The sequence below is a fragment of the Littorina saxatilis genome, linkage group LG2 (genome assembly GCF_037325665.1).
Source record: "Littorina saxatilis isolate snail1 linkage group LG2, US_GU_Lsax_2.0, whole genome shotgun sequence".
Classification (NCBI taxonomy): domain Eukaryota; kingdom Metazoa; phylum Mollusca; class Gastropoda; order Littorinimorpha; family Littorinidae; genus Littorina; species Littorina saxatilis.
The window spans coordinates 102,884,717-102,904,155 of NC_090246.1; the positions used below are offsets into that span (position 1 = coordinate 102,884,717).

The 19,439-nt window shown below is 40.6% G+C and overlaps 1 protein-coding gene across 1 annotated transcript; it reads left to right on the top strand.

Moving 5' to 3' along the window:
* Positions 1-560: 560 nt before the first annotated feature.
* LOC138960392 (zinc finger protein ubi-d4-like) lies at positions 561-16,615 on the top strand. Its single transcript, XM_070332290.1, has 10 exons — positions 561-609; positions 4,254-4,417; positions 6,319-6,438; positions 6,849-7,060; positions 9,024-9,096; positions 9,910-10,065; positions 10,382-10,579; positions 11,117-11,229; positions 12,694-12,775; positions 13,466-16,615. Exons 1-10 carry the CDS (start codon positions 572-574, stop codon positions 13,531-13,533), a joined length of 1,224 nt encoding a protein of 407 aa, XP_070188391.1. The 5' UTR covers positions 561-571; the 3' UTR covers positions 13,534-16,615.
* Positions 16,616-19,439: the final 2,824 nt, after the last annotated feature.

The following is a 19,439-nucleotide window of genomic DNA, read 5'->3' on the forward strand; positions in this document are numbered from 1 at the left end:
ATGTCAGTTTCTTGCTTGTGAAGAAAATTGGTGGTCAAATTAAAAAGATTTCACCCCTAAAATCGAATTCTTCGAAAACGTGTACTGATCGAGTGGTTACGTCCCTTGAGTAAGAAGGAACACATTTTAGGATGAATCAAATAAACATTTAAATAAAACAAATTGGTTGGACAAATTTGGCCCCATGAATGTAAGGTACACAAGGTCGCTCATCAGTACTATCGAAGGGTGTGTTTTTTTGTTCAATGTAGAGTTTATACTAGATCAACGAGGCCGAGAAGCGAAATATCAACACGGCGAAAGATGAAAACGTCACACCGTAATCTTCTCCGCGTCGGTTCACGAGCCATTCCGGTTTTTTCACAACCTATACAGGGCCCCATGCTGCGCCGACAGTCATTTTGTATGGCCCGAGAAAAATCTTTCAAGTATTTAAGGTTTAATAATTATAGTTAATTTGTGTCACAAATTTAAACCCCACTTTCTTTTAACATTATAAATTCTGTTATTATTTATTTTGAGCTCAACAATTTCTTTTCTCTTTTTTAATGTATACCGAAGCAAATGCAAGATGGCAGTCACTTTAGACACGAAGTGTTTCATTCGAAGGTAAAACCAATCTTTTCTCGTTTAAACATTGAAAGATAATCGCGATTTGTGCTGTTTTGGGACAAGAACATGTGATGAATTAGAAATGACCACACCTTTGTACATAAATGTTCTAAAATTAATGCTCGGCGAGCAACTTGCAGCTTTCTCATGTCCTGACTGACTGTGCCTTTGTGTGCCTGCAGGCTGCACTGTCTGTATCTGTATCTGTGATAATAATATGTTGAAAAACCACTTCTGGCATTTGATCAACGGGAGGGAGGAGCGCATGTAAATAATTCCTAGACTGGGTGGAGATGAGATTTAAAGATCTCCAATCTCCAGCAGCGTAACTTTCAAGATAATCATCCTGTCTGCAGTCCTGACGTGTTGGTGTTCGCCCTCCTCACAGTAGTTTCTGTTAGTGCCTTCTGCGGCCTTAAAATAATGTTACCGCGCAGGACTGCCTTCACTTTGCAAAAGAAGTGCTGAATTAAATGTCGTAGAGCCCATAAGCACCCCCTGTCAAAATCCACTCCCTGTCTGTCCCCCTCTCCATCCCTCCCGACCCATAAGAAATCAGAAGTGATATATATTATTTCCGTCGGCGATCCGCCTCGGGAATAACATCCCCCAAGAGGCTGTCGGCGCAGACTCCCCCCAGGCCTTCAGGACCATCATTGAGTCCTGGCTCAGACAGTCGGAAGAGCCCGCCCATTACAGTGATTACTGGCATAAGCACCTCCTGTCAAAACTCACTTCCTGCCTGTTTCCCCTCCCCCCTCTTCAGATTCACCCCTCTCCACACCCATCCCTCCTGACCCATACAAAATCAGTAGTATAAATAGGTAATATAAATGTACATGTATTAGAATTATCTATCGCTTGTTCTCCCAGACCTGGGAACCCATACGATTTCGCCGTATTTTGTACGCATGATTGTCGAGAATACGCTCAGTACGGTCAGTGGGAAAAAAATACGACGAGAAAAATTCCTAGACTACTTTTCTTCACAAGCCCATCCTGAAGCCGATCCAGTATTTTGGCACATGATTACGTCACTATATTAGCCGCTGTCAAAAAAAATATAATCGGATCGTGTCAATCAATCAAAACAACCAGGCAAACGAAAGTACGGTATTTGGCGAAATCGGCTCTGAGAATAAACAAGTGAAACAAAGAAGAAAAGTGAAAAAGTTTGAAGAAAAATATCACACACACACACAATTTCTAACCAACACACACATGTAGTCCCGCCCGGAATAAGCTTTTTTGGGATGATTTACGACTTTTGCGCACATTTCGAGCAGACGAAAACACAACATGGCGGCTCTCGCTCCTCCAACTATCGCGAGACACAAAAAAACGAAATCTCGCGCGCGCGAGATCCTGATACATCCGGTGTTTCTCTGTACGCTTGTCACGACGACTTGTTGACAAACGAAGATTCGCGAATGAAAGAGAAAAGCGCCGAGTCTTGAGTAGAGAGCTAATAAAGTACCGGTAATCGCTAATCGAGCGAAATGAAAATCCGCAGCGACTTCCATTAGGTGAATGCTATTCAAGTTTAGGTAACGTTTTAGCCACATCTTTTTATAAGCCGCAATGCGATGGCTTGTAGTCCGTCAAATACGGTACAGTTTTTGTCAGTAAAAATTGAAAAAAAGCATTTGTTTTAAATGTATAGGTAAACTTAATTAACGGTGTGACGGACGCGCATGAGGCATGTTTTAATCATGGATGTGCAAACGCTGTGTGGAGTACGCTCATTTTTTTGAAAATACACCAAGTTTGTTTGAGAATACTCAAAGTGCAAAACAGGGGTTCCCAGGTCTGTTCTCCATATTGTTCTTCCTGTTTGTATTGTACAGACCTGTTTACACTACACATTGAGCGTAGTAAACTACGAATTTGAATAATATACTACGCAACTACGCAAGTCTGTCGTTTTCTACGCAAACGGTATTTAAAAAAAATAAAAATTAAAAAAAAATTTCTTTTTTTTTTTCGTCTTTACACCTGTTCCTTGTCCCGTTGTGCTCTCACACCGCCCTGTCCCTGCACGCAAACGGTATTGTTTCGGCTACGCATATCACAATCCGTAATTTTCTTCATCTCCCTTGACCGATCCATTTTCCAATCCATGTTTTCGGCCAGCAGTCGTTTGCTGCGTGCAGCGCGTAAAGCGCCCACGGGCGTTGCGTTGTAGCTTGTTAATGCCGAATAGGCTTCTCCAAGCAAATGCCGGGCACAACTGAAAGCGTTACTGCCAAACCATGCGGGCGTTTCGACACAATGGCTGAACGCAGAGCACACGAAAGTGAAGATGAGAACTGTGAAGAAAATGACTCCGAAAGGCCACCGACCAAAAAGAAAAAGACGAGCAATGCGCCGAACCAAGTCTTTCTGCCAAAATATCATCAGGACTACCCATGCCTTGTCTTCGCGGAAAGGAAAACATCATGCTCATTGCACTGTCTGCAATTCCCATTTTTCCGTCAGTCAATCAATACATGTGGTAAAAAGTAGCAATCATTGTTCTTGTTGTTGTGATAGGTCGACGAGAAATTCTACACATTCAATTACAAAACTACACATTTGCCTCATTTTGCTCCCAGAAAATACACGTGCAATGTTTTAGGGGTAAACAGGTCTGAGTGTATCATATGGGCCCAGTTGTTGCGCTAGGTAGCACTAGGTGATAGGCTTGGCCCAGAGCCTCAAACTGGACTTTAGGGCGAAAAGCAGTAGCTTGCCTACCAACCCACCTCTGTTTTTATTTTCATAGGTACACTATCCACTTTATCTTTCACTCTACGGACCTTGGGCACACTAACCACGGAGGATAAGTGCCCTGTACAGGGATTCCCTCAATACACAGAAGAAGAAGCTATGGTCACACGGTAGCAATTCAATCGTAGGATTTGTTCATTACGAAACAATCACTGACTGACTTGCAAGCTGCAATCAGTCACACGGCAAATGCACTGCGCGAAAGCAGATGATTTTTGGAGAAGCGGGTTCTGCTAATGTTCAAACATCACTCTTACCCTTTCTAAAAAAATACCTCCAGGCATTAGGCTGATTAGGCCTTCTTCATGAGAAAGTAATTACGCTGACAGTTGCATCTGATGGTTCTAGACAGTAGTACACGTCTAAAATGTCTCCTTTGTATCTGAGTAAGAAGCTGTTCTTCCAAAAAGATTTGAAGAGACGCTGTTTGCTGCTGTCCGCTGATTGGTCCTCACCGCATAGAGCAAGTTCTAACTTCTATCACCCGAAGCTAGGAGAGAATCGCTTGCCAGTGACTCGTAGCTCCATCGCATCTTGATCTTATGTGATTAATCGGTCGGTATGTCCGGGAAAATTGTTCTGTGTGACTGACTGGGCTCTGAGTTAATTCCCTGGTTAGTGTACATTTGTGATAAACATTACTAGGGGGTCGCATCATAGATAGATGGGCGATCGAAGAACTTGCTCTATTCCTGTGCGTCAATAACAGATGAGGACCAATCAGAAAGTGCCGTTGCAACCTTCACGTCGTGTCTTAAAAAATGGCGGACAGCAGCGATCGGCATCTCTTCGTTGACTCAGTGCATGCATAATTTCTCACGGGCATTTATGTATTAAATTGAAAATATATTGAGTAGCCATTCTCATTGCAGTATTGGCAGTGAGCAGTTCTACAAAGATGCACTGGAGCAAGCGGGTAACTTCAACATGCGGATGTCAATTGAGAGAAAGCAGAGAATGCCTTTCATTGACTCTCACACTGGCGTAGCACAAAACCATTCTGATCTGTTCCAGCCTTATCGATATCGCAACCCAGGTAATGTGGTAACAACTATTCACAATTGAATATTGAATAAAATTCAGTGTCAACCCAAGTCTTGATTGTCTGTGTAATTTTCTAGTAACCTTTTGGTAGCATGGACAATTCTTAATCATGTAAATCACTAAATGCACAATAATTTTCATTGAACTTATGTGGTTGCACAACATTACTAAAGTTATACACTGTTAAGATATGTGTATAATTTTAGGCTCTTTTCTTGACAACTACAATTTACATGATCAGGTACAGATAATTATACTCTAGGTTACTAGGTTAAGATTGAAATCAAATTATCAATTGAAAATGGGGGCGTGTTTCTATATTTTTTATTGCTGAGGTATTGATATATATTTTATTATATATACAGCAGACTTCCACTAACTTGGGGTCCAAAGATTTTTGATCGCGATATATCCGATTCGCGATGCAGTTTGGGGTCCAATTAAAGGGAAGAAACCGCGTTCTTTTCTGAGTCAGAGAAAAACGCGGTTATTTCCCTTGTTGGTCACAAAAAGCCTGTCAGCGTCACGTTTGCCGTGTGTGTGTGCGTGCATGTGTGTATGTGCGTGCGTGTGTGTGTGCGCGTGCGCACCCACGCCTGGCATGTGGTTGTGCTACAATGTTCATGTGTATGTGTTTCTGCGTTTCTCGCAAGTGTGACGCTTCTGTTGGCAACTAAGTTCTCAAAAGATTAACTGCGATGACACGTTTTCTTTTATCAGCAGATGACGATTTCTTTTCTTTTTTCTCTTTTTTCTCCGACTCATACGTCGTCACAAACTTACTAGTTAATCAGACAACGGAGAGGGGAAACATACTATTTGTTAGATCAGAATGATTGGTGGATCAAAATCATTGGTTGACGTTTACGTTTTTAGATGTGTCGGTTACATGGATAAGCTTTTTTTTGTTTTGTTTTGCTTTGTGTGAGTCTGAGTAGTGAGTTGACACGCGTTTTGTCTTTGGCAGAAAGCATGTAGATTTCTTCTTTGATTGTTTGCTTTTTCTGCCACCTGCTATAACGCAAGAAGCTGAAGCACTTCATGGCGCCTGTAGAAAATCCGGGGCGTCTAGCTGAGATCGCGATTAGCAGGACTCGAGTGTTAAATTGCATGCCTGACTAGATTGCAGAAGACTGAAGCGCAGTTTAAGCACTTGATTGGCGCCTGTGGCCACCCGGACCGTCTAGCAGAGATCGCATTTAGCTTGACTCGAGTGTTCAACTGCACGCCTGACTGGCCATACTGACTGGTCAGACACTTAACCTCTATAGGCACGTGACCAATTTGATGATACCGATCGTGGCATGAAAGTTCTTGACTGAGTGGGGCACGTGCGCGTGAAAGGTTTGTTTTTCTTTTGTTCGCAGGTCTCGATCAACCCGTAATGTACACTACCTGAAAACACACACACACGTAGAAAATTATTTGGAAAGACTGAGGGAGAGAAAGAGAGAGAGAGACTGATAAGATGAAATGACAATTTACTGCATGATGAAAGGCCATTGTACCCAGAGAGAGATAGTGTGGTTATGATAGAAATTTTTTTATGATCTGTACTATTTTTTGGCCTTTACGTGACTAATTTTGTAAAAAAAAAAATATATATATATTTTTTTTTTTAAAGGTTGGTCCTGTTTTTTTCGGGGTCCAAGAGGTCTCCGTTATATAGCTGAATTCGCGATTTAGTGGACCGCGAGTTAGTGGAAGTTTGCTGTAATATCAACCTTTTGAAAAAGAACAGAATATTTCTTGACCTCAAGAGTAAAGAGCTACTGTAATGTGTATGTAAGATCTTATTTGGCAGTTAATAATACTGAGGTATTTGTTAACGTGTATCACTCTTTTGGTACTGGAATTATAATTACATGTATAAGTGTCTTCGAACTTTTCCAGGTAAAGACTTTGGCCAGTTATATTCTTACCCGAGCAAGAGATGGAAAAAGAAGAAGAGGTCTTTCTTTCCATCCGATATTGGTCTTGTAAAGGCTGGAGAGGTCGAAACAGGAGAAGCAGGTGGGGGCACATTTTTCTTATGTATCATATAAATATAGTACTACTAGTTATTGTTTCCTTATTCCGCTTTCAGGATCTTTGATTGTGGGTTTCATCGCTCGTCACAACTGTACTTTAAATCTTATGTTTTAGCAAGAACTGTCAATGAAAACATGTTTTTATTATTTTTATTACTGTATTATGTTTCAACCAAGATTTGCTTCAAGTGTGTATAAATGATAAAACTTCAACCTTTAACTTGTAGCGCATATGTTGAACATAAATCTTGTGTTTGTAATGTTGGAAACGGGAAGCTTTATTTTTGCGCATATTACACACATGTTATACTGATCTTTAAGAACTTGGAGGATGTCTCATGGTGCCTTCAAAGTTTAAATTTGACTTGCACTTTTTTCTCACTTCATCTGCAGACATGCATCAGATCAACGCAGTGGAGAATCCTGCCCACAGAGGGGATGAATTTTACGACGAACAGTTGAATAGTCAAGATCAGTGGTACGATGACATTGAAGGTCTTGGTGACCCTCCGGACTCTGGCAAACAGGCTGATGATCAGTCAGACATCAGTGACTTTGAAGACCAACTGAAAGGACGAAAAAGAAAAAAGAAAGAACCGGTGAAGGTGGGTCGTCAAGTTCATTTGTCACACCCTTATAACCTGCCTCTCTTCTCTTTTGTCAGTTTGTGTAAGGCTGTATCTCTGTTAAACCTTGTTGTTCCCAAATTTACTATGACTCAGTATGAGAGAGATCATAAGCGGTTTTTGAGTCACTTGAGAAAAAGTGACTCTATGTAATCGGTCAGTGTTAGTCTGTCCGGCCGGCCGGCCGTCCGGCCGGCCGTCCGTAGACACCACCTTAACGTTGGACTTTTCTCGGAAACTATCAAAGCGATCGGGCTCATATTTTGTTTAGTCGTGACCTCCAATGACCTCTACACTTTAACGATGGTTTCGTTGACCTTTGACCTTTTTCAAGGTCACAGGTCAGCGTCAAAGGAAAAATTAGACATTTTATATCTTTTCTCGGAAACTATCAAAGCGATCGGGTTCATATTTTGTTTAGTCGTGACCTCCAATGACCTCTACACTTTAACGATGGTTTCGTTGACCTTTGACCTTTTTCAAGGTCACAGGTCAGCGTCAAAGGAAAAATTAGACATTTTATATCTTTTCTCGGAAACTATCAAAGCGATCGGGCTCATATTTTGTTTAGTCGTGACCTCCAATGACCTCTACACTTTAACGATGGTTTCGTTGACCTTTGACCTTTTTCAAGGTCACAGGTCAGCGTCAAAGGAAAAATTAGACATTTTATATCTTTGACAAAGTTCATCGGATGTGATTGAAACTTTGTAGGATTATTCTTTACATCAAAGTATTTACATCTGTAGCCTTTTACGAACGTTATCAGAAAAACAAGGGAGATAACTAGCCTTTTCTGTTCGGCAACACACAACTTAACGTTGGGCTTTTCTCGGAAACTATAAAAGTGACCGGGCTCAAATTTTATGTGAACGTGACTCATTGTGTTGTGAATAGCAATTTCTTCCTGTCCATCTGATGCCTCATATAATATTCAGAACTGCGAAAGTGACTCGATCGAGCGTTTGCTCTTCTTGTTTTCTCTGAAAACTCCTTTATAATGTACTGAAACCTGACAGTGAAAAGTCATTCAGCTGAGTGTTAAATAACTATGCTTTCCACATTTGATACATGATTATAAGAAACAACTTTGCTTTCCACATTTGATACATGATCATTACATGATTATGAGAAACAGATGATTATGGTTATCTTATTCCACCACACTTTTGTTATTTCTTTGAAGGTGATAAAAATAAAACTTGTTACTCCATTCTATAGATTGTGTCTGGAATATATTTTGGTCCAACAGAGAAAACAACACTGTTCAGATCAGTTTGGTGTCAAGTGCGTCCCTCGCGCCCCCTAATTGGCGTAGAGGCGCGTCCCCCGGGTGGTGGATGGGGGAGCCTTCTCTACTAACTTCTGAGAGAAGGTCGCATCACTCTCGATGCCGTGAACCTAATTAGGATCTTTTTCTTGTTTCTTCTCTATTTCTGCCTCCCCAAAGTCCTTTTACTTTCCTTTTCTCACCCATAAAATTCTTCACTTATTACCCTTGTTAAGTGGTTCTTGTATAGAATATAGTCTATGTTTGTAAAGATTTTAGTCAAGCAGTATGTAAGAAATGTTTAGTCCTTTGTACTGGAAACTTGCATTCTCCCAGTAAGGTCATATATTGTACTACGTTGCAAGCCCATGGAGCAATTTTTTGATTAGTGCTTTTGTGAACAAGAAACACTTAACAAGTGGCTCTATCCCATCTCCCCCCTTTCCCCTATCCCATCTCCCCCCTTTCCCTCGTCGCGATATAACCTTCGTGGTTGAAAACGACGTTAAACACCAAATAAAGAAAAGAAAATCAAGTGCGTCATTCTTAGAAGAGATGATGGTAGAAAGAACACTTTTCAATTGCTTTGAGAGATGTAGCAGGTAAAAGGAGCTAATTTGAGTTGCAAAATACACTTGACTCATCTGGGTTTTTTTATTTGTGTTTTTGCAGAGCAATAGAGGACGCAAAAGAATTGAAAAGGACCCAAATGCTGAAGACAAAGAAAAGCCATATGTCTGTGAAGGTAGAATTTAATTTGCAGTGTTGCATCTATATTTTATCTTTGAGGAATGTTAGATTTATTTTAAAAAGCTCCCTTTAATTGTAGACTCTTGCCTTAGCAATATGAATGAATCATGTACTTTCCATACATGCTGAAAAAAAGTTAATCAGGCCGAGGAATATTGTTTGATCTGTCAGATAAAATTATAGTATGTTTGCTTTTAGTTTAACCTTGAAGCTCATTGTACAAGAAGATTTGGGGGGGGGGGGGGGGGGGGGGGCAGTCAGCGTTGGCACATATATACTAGCGCTAGACATACAATATAATCATTCTGTTATTAGAATGTGCCTCACTGATGTTCAAATGAAAAAGTGTTGCACATTTCACATGATCGTAACTTATTTATTTCAGCTTGAAAACATGTCCAGTGTCATGTTTGCAGAGATTTGAAGTTAGATAGAATTTACATAGAACATTATAGTTTTTACGATTACATCCAGTGAGGAAAGTAGGGGTGTGATTATGTTTTATTACCAATTTTAGTCATGACGCAAAGTTAGTTTTCCGATGGAACGGGAAGTTAATTTTTCTATGCTTGATAATCTTCGGGCAAAGCCAATAGTCCAGAATCGTTCTACAGAAAGGCAACGAACTTAGCTCAGAAGTACTTTCAGTGCATGTTTTTGGTCACATATGAGTGGTGGATACTGTTGCAGAAAACTGTTTTCAGAAGTACATGCTACATGGAATTCCCACATCTTTGCAGTTACTCTTGTCATCAAGATGTTTTAGACACTAATGTACACTATGAAGACGTGCGTTCTAATGTTTCAGCTTGCGGCGCTCGCTACAAGACGCGTCCTGGGCTGGCCTACCATTACGCTCACTTCCATAACGGTCTGATGGACGAAGAGGCCAGCAGCAGTGCTCCGTCTCCTAAACCCGTGGCTCGTGCCAGTCGTAGTACCAAAGAAAGGGATACGGGGAACAGTATGTTTCATTGTCCAGTCTGGCGGCATGAACATTGTAGAATGCACTGCTGCTTTGTGGGTGCATGAAAGCTGTGGCTGTGGCGTAGTGAGTGTCAGGTTGGTTGATGGGCTTGCTGTGGTGCTGGTCTAGCTAGTTGTGGCAGATGAAAAGCTTGCCTCGCTGTAGCCCAGCAGAGAGCAAGATGGCACTTCTTGACACTGTGTAGCGGTGGTTGGTGAACTCAGTCATCCTCATCATCAAAAAGAAGTTGTGACACTTGCTTTCCACGTTGTTTGCAGCTGGTTTTACGCCGCTGAGTGTTGTACTGTTTCAGGTAAGCCTGCTCCCTCCACCTTTGCCAGCACTTCTACCTCCACCACAGCATCCACTGGGTCTGGTGCCTCACCAACAACAGTTGACCCCAAGATTTCTGCCAACAACTACTGTGACTTCTGTCTGGGGGATTCCGCTGAAAACAAGAAGACTCGTCAAGCTGAGGAGCTTGTCTCCTGCAGTGACTGTGGACGTGCTGGTCAGTTTTGTTATTGAGGCTATGCTTCTTTCTTTGTCAGGCTGGAGATGATGAAATGTGAAGTCTTTAGCCATTCACTCCTCCCCCTACTGACCTCACCAACACTTTTATGTTTTTCTTTGTCAGGCTGGAGATGATGAAATGTGAAGTCTTTAGCCATTCACTCCTCCCCCTACTGACCTCACCAACACTTTTATGTTTTTCTTATCATTTTTGTCGATAAAGCAAAATGATGCAAGCTGGGGATCACAAGAATGATCTTTGGAGCTCTGTAAATGCTAAGTTGGTTGAAAAATCACGTCTATTTGTCTCCACTTGCTGATAGGCCATGGTTTGAAGAAAGGCAGTTTTCTGGGAACACCTTTAAACATTTATAGTTTTGCAATATTAGTATTATTAGCGTTTTCTCTTGATCAAGTGTTTTTGAAGTCTCGGAATTGTTTTTACTGTTGGTTATTCCTTCAGATTTATGTTTCAAGTTTGATATTGCTTCTTTGCAAGAATGACTGTTTCATGTCCTTTCTGTTGTTTCTTCAGGACACCCTTCGTGTCTGCAGTTTACAGACAACATGATCATCTCTGTGAAGAAATACCCTTGGCAGTGTATTGAGTGCAAGTCCTGTGGTCTGTGTGGAACCTCAGACAATGATGTTCGTGTTCCAGTTCTTTTTTTTGGTGCCACATTTCGGTAGACATCCTGTATAACTGCTTAGTTTAGTTGCAGCTTGTATGTTTAAGACACTCACTACTTGAAGCTTTCTTGCCATGGCTCGGTGAAGAAATGTGTAATTTGTTCTTCTTCTAAAAAAGACATTTGTACAGGCACAGGGTATCAAGCCTAAAGAGAGTAGTTCCAAAATGCCATATTTTCTGCAATCTTAAGACTTTGTTTGCAGATCGTCAATGATTTCAACTACCATACACTCAATACACCCCTTCGGAGTTTCGAGTGCGCATGCGCGGCTAGTCACATTTTTGGCGGCAGGGGACGCTCCGTTGTACCAAACACTCTGCAGTTTACCGTACACAAAGAGCAGTGACTATCGTGGGACAAAAACCACAGAAATATCAAAGAGATAAGAGCTTACGAGGGAAAACTTGAACGCAATCGGCAATGTACCTCTTCTGAAGACCTCGTGTTTGGTACAATTTGCAATCCCAGCATGCAATGCGCGGATTGTCTCGCGACGCGAGATTTGCTCTCGCCTGAGACTCGGAAAGGGTGTATTGCTTAAATTGATGCCTGTGTCTGTTGCTTCTGTATGGTTGTTATCATGCGCATCATCATTGTCAGTGTAGTGCAGTAGCAATGTTGGTAAATGTGGAGGTGGTAGAAGCAGGGATGGTTAAGCTACTGATGTCGTCCTGTGAATTTATCATGCTTCTGGTGGAGGATTTCGGTTTTTGTAGTGGAGAGGATTAAATACTCTTATCTTTATCATGTGATTCCTTGACAATATTATTTGCATTGAACATAGGCTTCTTTTCGCTTCAGCAAGTACAATAAACAGACAATACCTTGCAGTATTAGGCACTCTAGTATTAAGTAGCATTTCTCCATCTATCTCACTGTCTGTAAGTGCCTCTCTTTTAAAACTTCAAAGTTACCATGGTTTTAAAATGTGTACGACTTGAACGAACGAACAAACTTTATTTTACACGGATAAAGGTTTACGGCACATTGCCTTGTCCAACAACCTGTCCTTAAACTAATACTAAACATATAATATTCACTAAAGAAGCATACAAATGGAAAGAAATAATAGATGAAAAATGCTCATGCAACCAGAATATAAAATGGAAAAAAAAATAATGGGCAGAAAATGAGAAAGAACGCAATAAAGAAGAGAAGAAGAAATGGAGAAAAAAGAAGACGAAGAAAACACCCTAACATACACAAGCAAACAAACTTGAAACCCATTTACTGATTTAGCAGTGTAGATTAGGGCATACAAAAAACTCCTGCTTAGCATTTTGGTCGTTTACATTATTAGAGTCTTTCCTCTCTCCATTTCTGTTACATGTGTGATTAACTATGCAATGTGAGGCACATTTTTACAGACATTGATTTTCTTTCGAATATATGTAGTATTTCAAATTTAATTTGTCAACAGGACCAGCTACTGTTTTGTGATGACTGTGATCGCGGTTATCACATGTACTGCTTGAACCCACCGCTTACAGAACCACCAGAAGGTAATATTTTAATTGTCTGATTGATTACATGCAACAAAAGAAATGAACTTGATACCTTCTTGTATCATTTGAGAAAAACACTGGCATTGTGCACAGTGTCCTCATAGAAACATGTATGCATAAACACAGCTGCAGTTTTCATTTTGGTACTGGTAGCATTTTGTATTGTTAAAAGTCAGCAAACATAACTCAGTTTCTGTGGTGACTTGGTGTGATGCTAGTTGGTGGATCTTGATTTTGATGCAATACAGTTACAGGCTCCAGGTAGTGAGGTTGATGTCAGCAGGTAGGGGAGAGCACTGATGATTTAATCCACAGGAATTTTGTAGAGCTTCTTGTGGAATGTTGGTAATGTTTCAGTCTGAATATAAATCATTTGTCTTGGAGATTTCTTTAAGGAAACTTTTGAAGAGAAGAGCTTCTGCAGTGAAGACACCACCCATCAAAGAATGCTTCCACTTATTGAGTATGTTTGATTTATGAACCCTGTTTCATGAAGAAAGAAAAGCGCCTGTCTTGAAAGGACCATGCTGGTTGGTTCCTGGAGTGTCCGCTAATGACAAAGTTTGTTTGCTAAAATGACAACGGAAATGTCCTGGCTTTATTTTCTCGCACAGGTTTGTTGTTGATATTGGAGCCACATTTTGTGTGTTCATATGGTTTGGTTTCATTCTTTCGCCTATTTTGCAGGCAACTGGAGCTGCCACTTGTGCATAGAGGAGTTTCATGGAGGAAAGAAGCCTGAAGGCATGCAGTGATCTGGATGATAAGGGCAACATGACAGAATCTCTTACTGACCTGAGCTGGATCAAATTTTGTGACATTGTCTTCAGCATTTCTTTACAATGCCACTCCAGTCATACAACTGCCGTGTCAATAACTGTGCAATGTTGGTATTTTGTTTTTTTGTTTTTGAGGCTATCAGCATTGAAGAAGACAGAGCTTTTTCTCTGAGACTTTGAACTGTACTGTGTCTGTACTGTGTCAATATTGTGACAGCATCAGTGCCATTAGTTTCTGGTTCAAGAGTTTTTTGAAGACTGGGTGTGTCTGTGAGACAAGTTTTTTTTGTAAACATAAGCATGACATTTAAATGGAAATTTCCATTTGATTTGCCAGTACAAGCATGTCATTCTTCACACACTGACAATTCATCATCTCCTTGGCAGGGTTTCATTTACTAGTGCGCCTTGCGCCATTGGCGCATAGCATCTCAAAATGTCCCATTGGAATTGCCTTCAGTGCGTCAAAGGGCGCACTGAGATTACGTACCACTGCGCCACCCCATGCACACTTTTCACAGGAGTACAATGTTTGGAATGAGCAAGGCAAAATCGCGCGCCAAGCAGAGCAACTCGCGAGTTTGATATGCAATGTGATTTGCTTATTAATGTAATTCATTAGTATTCAAGTACCGCCTAGCCTGCTTTGTGCGTTTTGCCTTGGACTAGGTAATGTCCCATCAGAATTTGGTTCAGGGGGACAAATGTCCCATTGTCTTTTTCTTCCAGGCTAAACCCTGCATTGGGCATGTATAGTCACACTGATTTCCTGCCTTGGGCATGTATAGTCACACTGATTTCCTGCCTTGGGCATGTATAGTCACACTGATTTCCTGCCTTGGGCATGTATAGTCACACTGATTTCCTGCCTTGGGCATGTATAGTCACACTGATTTCCTGCCTTGGGCATGTATAGTCACACTGATTTCCTGCCTTGGGCATGTATAGTCACACTGATTTCCTGCCTTGGGCATGTATAGTCACACTGATTTCCTGCCTTGGGCATGTATAGTCACACTGATTTCCTGCCTTGGGCATGTATAGTCACACTGATTTCCTGCCTTGGGCATGTATAGTCACACTGATTTCCTGCCTTGGGCATGTATAGTCACACTGATTTCCTGCCTTGGGCATGTATAGTCACACTGATTTCCTGCCTTGGGCATGTATAGTCACACTGATTTCCTGCCTTGGGCATGTATAGTCACACTGATTTCCTGCCTTGGGCATGTATAGTCACACTGATTTCCTGCCTTGGGCATGTATAGTCACACTGATTTCCTGCCTTGGGCATGTATAGTCACACTGATTTCCTGCCTTGGGCATGTATAGTCACACTGATTTCCTGCCTTGGGCATGTATAGTCACACTGATTTCCTGCCTTGGGCATGTATAGTCACACTGATTTCCTGCCTTGGGCATGTATAGTCACACTGATTTCAACAAACAAGAGTGAAAAAACAGGCATGAAGCTGACAACTATCTCATGACTGAAAAGTATGGAGCAACTACTGCCATTGATGTTTGAGAGAGTGACTGTTGTTCTTTACACGATATATAACTGAACATTTTGCTGTCATTTTAATGCTCACTCTTTACAGCATTTGTTGTGTGGATTGTGGTGAAGTGTACATTGTGTTCATTTGATGTGTGGATTGTGGTCAAGTGTACATTGTGTTCATTTGTTGTGTGGATTGTGGTCAAGTGTACATTGTGTTCATTTGATGTGTGGATTGTGGTCAAGTGTACATTGTGTTCATTTGTTGTGTGGATTGTGGTCAAGTGTACATTGTGTTCATTTGTTGTGTGGATTGTGGTGAAGTGTACATTGTGTTCATTTGATGTTTGATATTTTGTACATTTTCTGAATGTGTCCCAAACATCGTTTTGTGTGTCATCCATTTTGATTATCACTTAAAATCTCTTACTTCCTGGTAATTTGCAATTATTTCATGAGGTGTTTGCAGTTGTAGTACATGTATTGTATGTAGACTTATTGCTTGGTGTATCTGTATGTCATTTTTCATTAATACAATGTTAGGTCCCCCCCGCGGGTTAGGGGGAAGAATTTACCCGATGCTCCCCAGCATGTCGTAAGAGGCGACTAACGGATTCTGTTTCTCCTTTTACCCTTGTTAAGTGTTTCTTGTATAGAATATAGTCAATGTTTGTTAGTCAAGCAGTATGTAAGAAATGTTAAGTCCTTTGTGGACTGGGTGGCCGAGTGGTAACGCACTTGCGCTCGGAAGCGAGAGGTTACGAGTTCGATCCTGGGTCAGGGCGTCAGCAATTTTCTCCCCCCTTTCCTAACCTAGGTGGTGGGTTCAAGTGCTAGTCTTTCGGATGAGACAAAAAACCGAGGTCCCTTCGTGTACACTACATTGGGGTGTGCACGTTAAAGATCCCACGATTGACAAAAGTGTCTTTCCTGGCAAAATTGTATAGGCATAGATAAAAATGTCCACCAAAATACCCGTGTGACTTGGAATAATAGGCCGTGAAAAGTAGGATATGCGCCGAAATGGCTGCGATCTGCTGGCCGACGTGAATGCGTGATGTATTGTGTAAAAAAATTCCATCTCACACGGCATAAATAAATCCCTGCGCCTTGAATATGTAACCCTAACCCTAAATATAAATTGCATAAAAGTAAAAATAACAAATATATCTCTGCGCTTAGAACTGTACCCACGGAATACGCGCGATATAAGCCTCATATTGATTGATTGATTGATTGTACTGGAAACTTGCATTCTCCCAGTAAGGTAATATATTGTACTACGTTGCAAGCCCCTGGAGCAAATTTGTGATTAGTGCTTTTGTGAACAAGAAACATTTGACAAGTGGGTCTATCTCATCTTCCCCCTTTCCCCGTCGTGATATAACCCTTCGTGGTTGAAAACGACGTTAAACACCAAATAAAGAAAGAATGTTAGGTTGTGGGTTTTGGCTCAGGAATATGTTGTGTACTGATTTGGGAACAAGAGAAGTGGAATGTATTTGTTGTCCTGTATTGTTGGTGAAAATAAAATTGCTGCTATCCATATAGCACTGTTTACTCTGCTCTTCCAAGTGTCTGTTTTGTCTACAAGCTTTTTAATTTTCTATTGGACGTATCTGCAGTTTTTCTTAGCATGAATGAATTTCTATTGCAGTACATGTACAATGATAGTGTGTGTGTGTGTGTGTACGTCTAAACTGAACATAACTTGATCTTACTTACAAGAGATATCTACCTACTTTAATCCAGTGTACTGATTGATGTTGTCCGTGGTCATTTCCTCAGGGGAAATAAGTGCCCCTTTGCTGATCTTTATTTGGTGCTAATTACCGGCCATTGATGTGGCCTGACCCCTCAGTTGGTCAAACACGCTCAGAGAGACACACATGATTAGCATGGATGGATGTGCAATCCACATTTGGACACTCGCTCCTTTTTCATGGATGCATGAATAAAGATCTTTCTGACTCAAAAAGGACATGCAAGAGTTAAAGTGATGCCACAAAGATATTTAAAGTAAACAAGAACCATGTTTTACAATCTTACATTGATAAGCTATCTCAATGTTACAGTGAGTGAAATTTGTATTTCAATGCCAAGAAGTAATTCAGGGCGGGGCCAGCAAACAATCTACAAGCCAATGAGCACACACACGCACACCTTAGTGAAGATTCAGGTATCAAACGTCACAAGATTTTAGACTCTAATTACCTTCAGACATAATGACCTTTATAAAACGACATACTTCGAGGCCACTTTGGAATCATGCAGAAATGAAATTTTAAAGGTATCTTGTCTGACAATATTGTAGCTTTTTGACTCACATGCGAAGCAAAAGTGAGTCTATGTACTCACCCGAGTCGTCCGTCCGTCCGTCCGTCCGTCCGTCCGGACGTCCGGACGTCCGTCCGTCCGTCCGGAAAACTTTAACGTTGGATATTTCTTGGACACTATTCAGTCTATCAGTACCAAATTTGGCAAGATGGTGTATGATGACAAGGCCCCAAAAAACATACATAGCATCTTGACCTTGCTTCAAGGTCAAGGTCGCAGGGGCCATAAATGTTGCCTAAAAAACAGCTATTTTTCATATTTTTCCCATTTTCTCTGAAGTTTTTGAGATTCAATACCTCACCTATATATGATATATAGGGCAAAGTAAGCCCCATCTTTTGATACCAGTTTGGTTTACCTTGCTTCAAGGTCAAGGTCACAGGAGCTCTTCAAAGTTGGATTGTATACATATTTTGAAGTGACCTTGACCCTGAACTATGGAAGATAACTGTTTCAAACTTAAAAATTATGTGGGGCACATGTTATGCTTTTATCATGAGACACATTCGGTCACATATGATCAAGGTCAAGGTCACTTTGACCCTTATGAAATGTGACCAAAATAAGGTAGTGAACCACTAAAAGTGACCATATCTCATGGTAGAAAGAGCCAATAAGCACCATTGTACTTCCTATGTCTTGAATTAACAGCTTTGTGTTGCATGACCTTGGATGACCTTGACCTTGGGTCAAGGTCACATGTATTTTGGTAGGAAAAATGTGTAAAGCATGTGAGTCGTATGGGCTTTGCCCTTCTTGTTTGCAGCTTACTACTGTTAAGACTTACTCATGCACAAAGTTTCTCTGACATCAAATTTCAAGGTCCAATCTATCATGAAATGTTCAAATGTGAGAAACATGCACAGATTGAGCCAGAAGAAAATCATGACTGCAGTGTAGATTCCACTGGGATTTATTGTGTAAAATAATAAGGGAGATAACCGCCATATTCCCTTTCACCCGCCTGAATAGCACCAAAGAAGATTTGACATGGAATAATACCGTACAGAAGATTTGACATGGAATAATACGCTACAGAAGATTTGACATGGAATAATACGCTACAGAAGATTTGACATGGAATAATACGCTACAGAAGATTTGACATGGAATAATACGCTACAGAAGATTTGACATGGAATAATACGGTACAGAAGATTTGACATGGAATGATACGGTCCAGAAGATTTGACATGGAATAATACGGTACAGAAGATTTGACATGGAATAATACGCTACAGAAGATTTGACATGGAATAATACGCTACAGAAGATTTGACATGGAATAATACGGTACAGAAGATTTGACATGGAATAATACGCTACAGAAGATTTGACATGGAATGATACGGTACAGAAGATTTGACATGGAATAATACGGTACAGAAGATTTGACATGGAATAATACGGTACAGAAGATTTGACATGGAATCATACGCTACAGAAGATTTGACATGGAATAATACGCTACAGAAGATTTGACATGGAATGATACGGTACAGAAGATTTGACATGGAATAATACGCTACAGAAGATTTGACATGGAATAATACGCTACAGAAGATTTGACATGGAATAATACGCTACAGAAGATTTGACATGGAATAATACGGTACAGAAGATTTGACATGGAATAATACGCTACAGAAGATTTGACATGGAATGATATGGTACAGAAGATTTGACATGGAATAATACGGTACAGAAGATTTGACATGGAATAATACGGTACAGAAGATTTGACATGGAATGATACGGTACAGAAGATTTGACATGGAATAATACGGTACAGAAGATTTGACATGGAATAATACGGTACAGAAGATTTGACATGGATTAATACGGTACAGAAGATTTGACATGGAATAATACGGTACAGAAGATTTGACATGGAATAATACGGTACAGAAGATTTGACATGGAATAATACGGTACAGAAGATTTGACATGGAATAATACGGTACAGAAGATTTGACATGGAATAATACGGTACAGAAGATTTGACATGGAATAATACGGTACAGAAGATTTGACATGGAATAATACG

Excerpts from the sequence above, each read along its gene's own strand:
- LOC138960392 (XM_070332290.1), top strand. The coding sequence starts at position 572 with ATGGCAGTCACTTTAGACACGAAGTGTTTCATTCGAAG. Across the intron at positions 610-4,253 it reads ACGAAGTGTTTCATTCGAAG|TATTGGCAGTGAGCAGTTCT; the intron begins GTAAAACCAATC and ends TTCTCATTGCAG. Across the intron at positions 4,418-6,318 it reads TTATCGATATCGCAACCCAG|GTAAAGACTTTGGCCAGTTA; the intron begins GTAATGTGGTAA and ends GAACTTTTCCAG.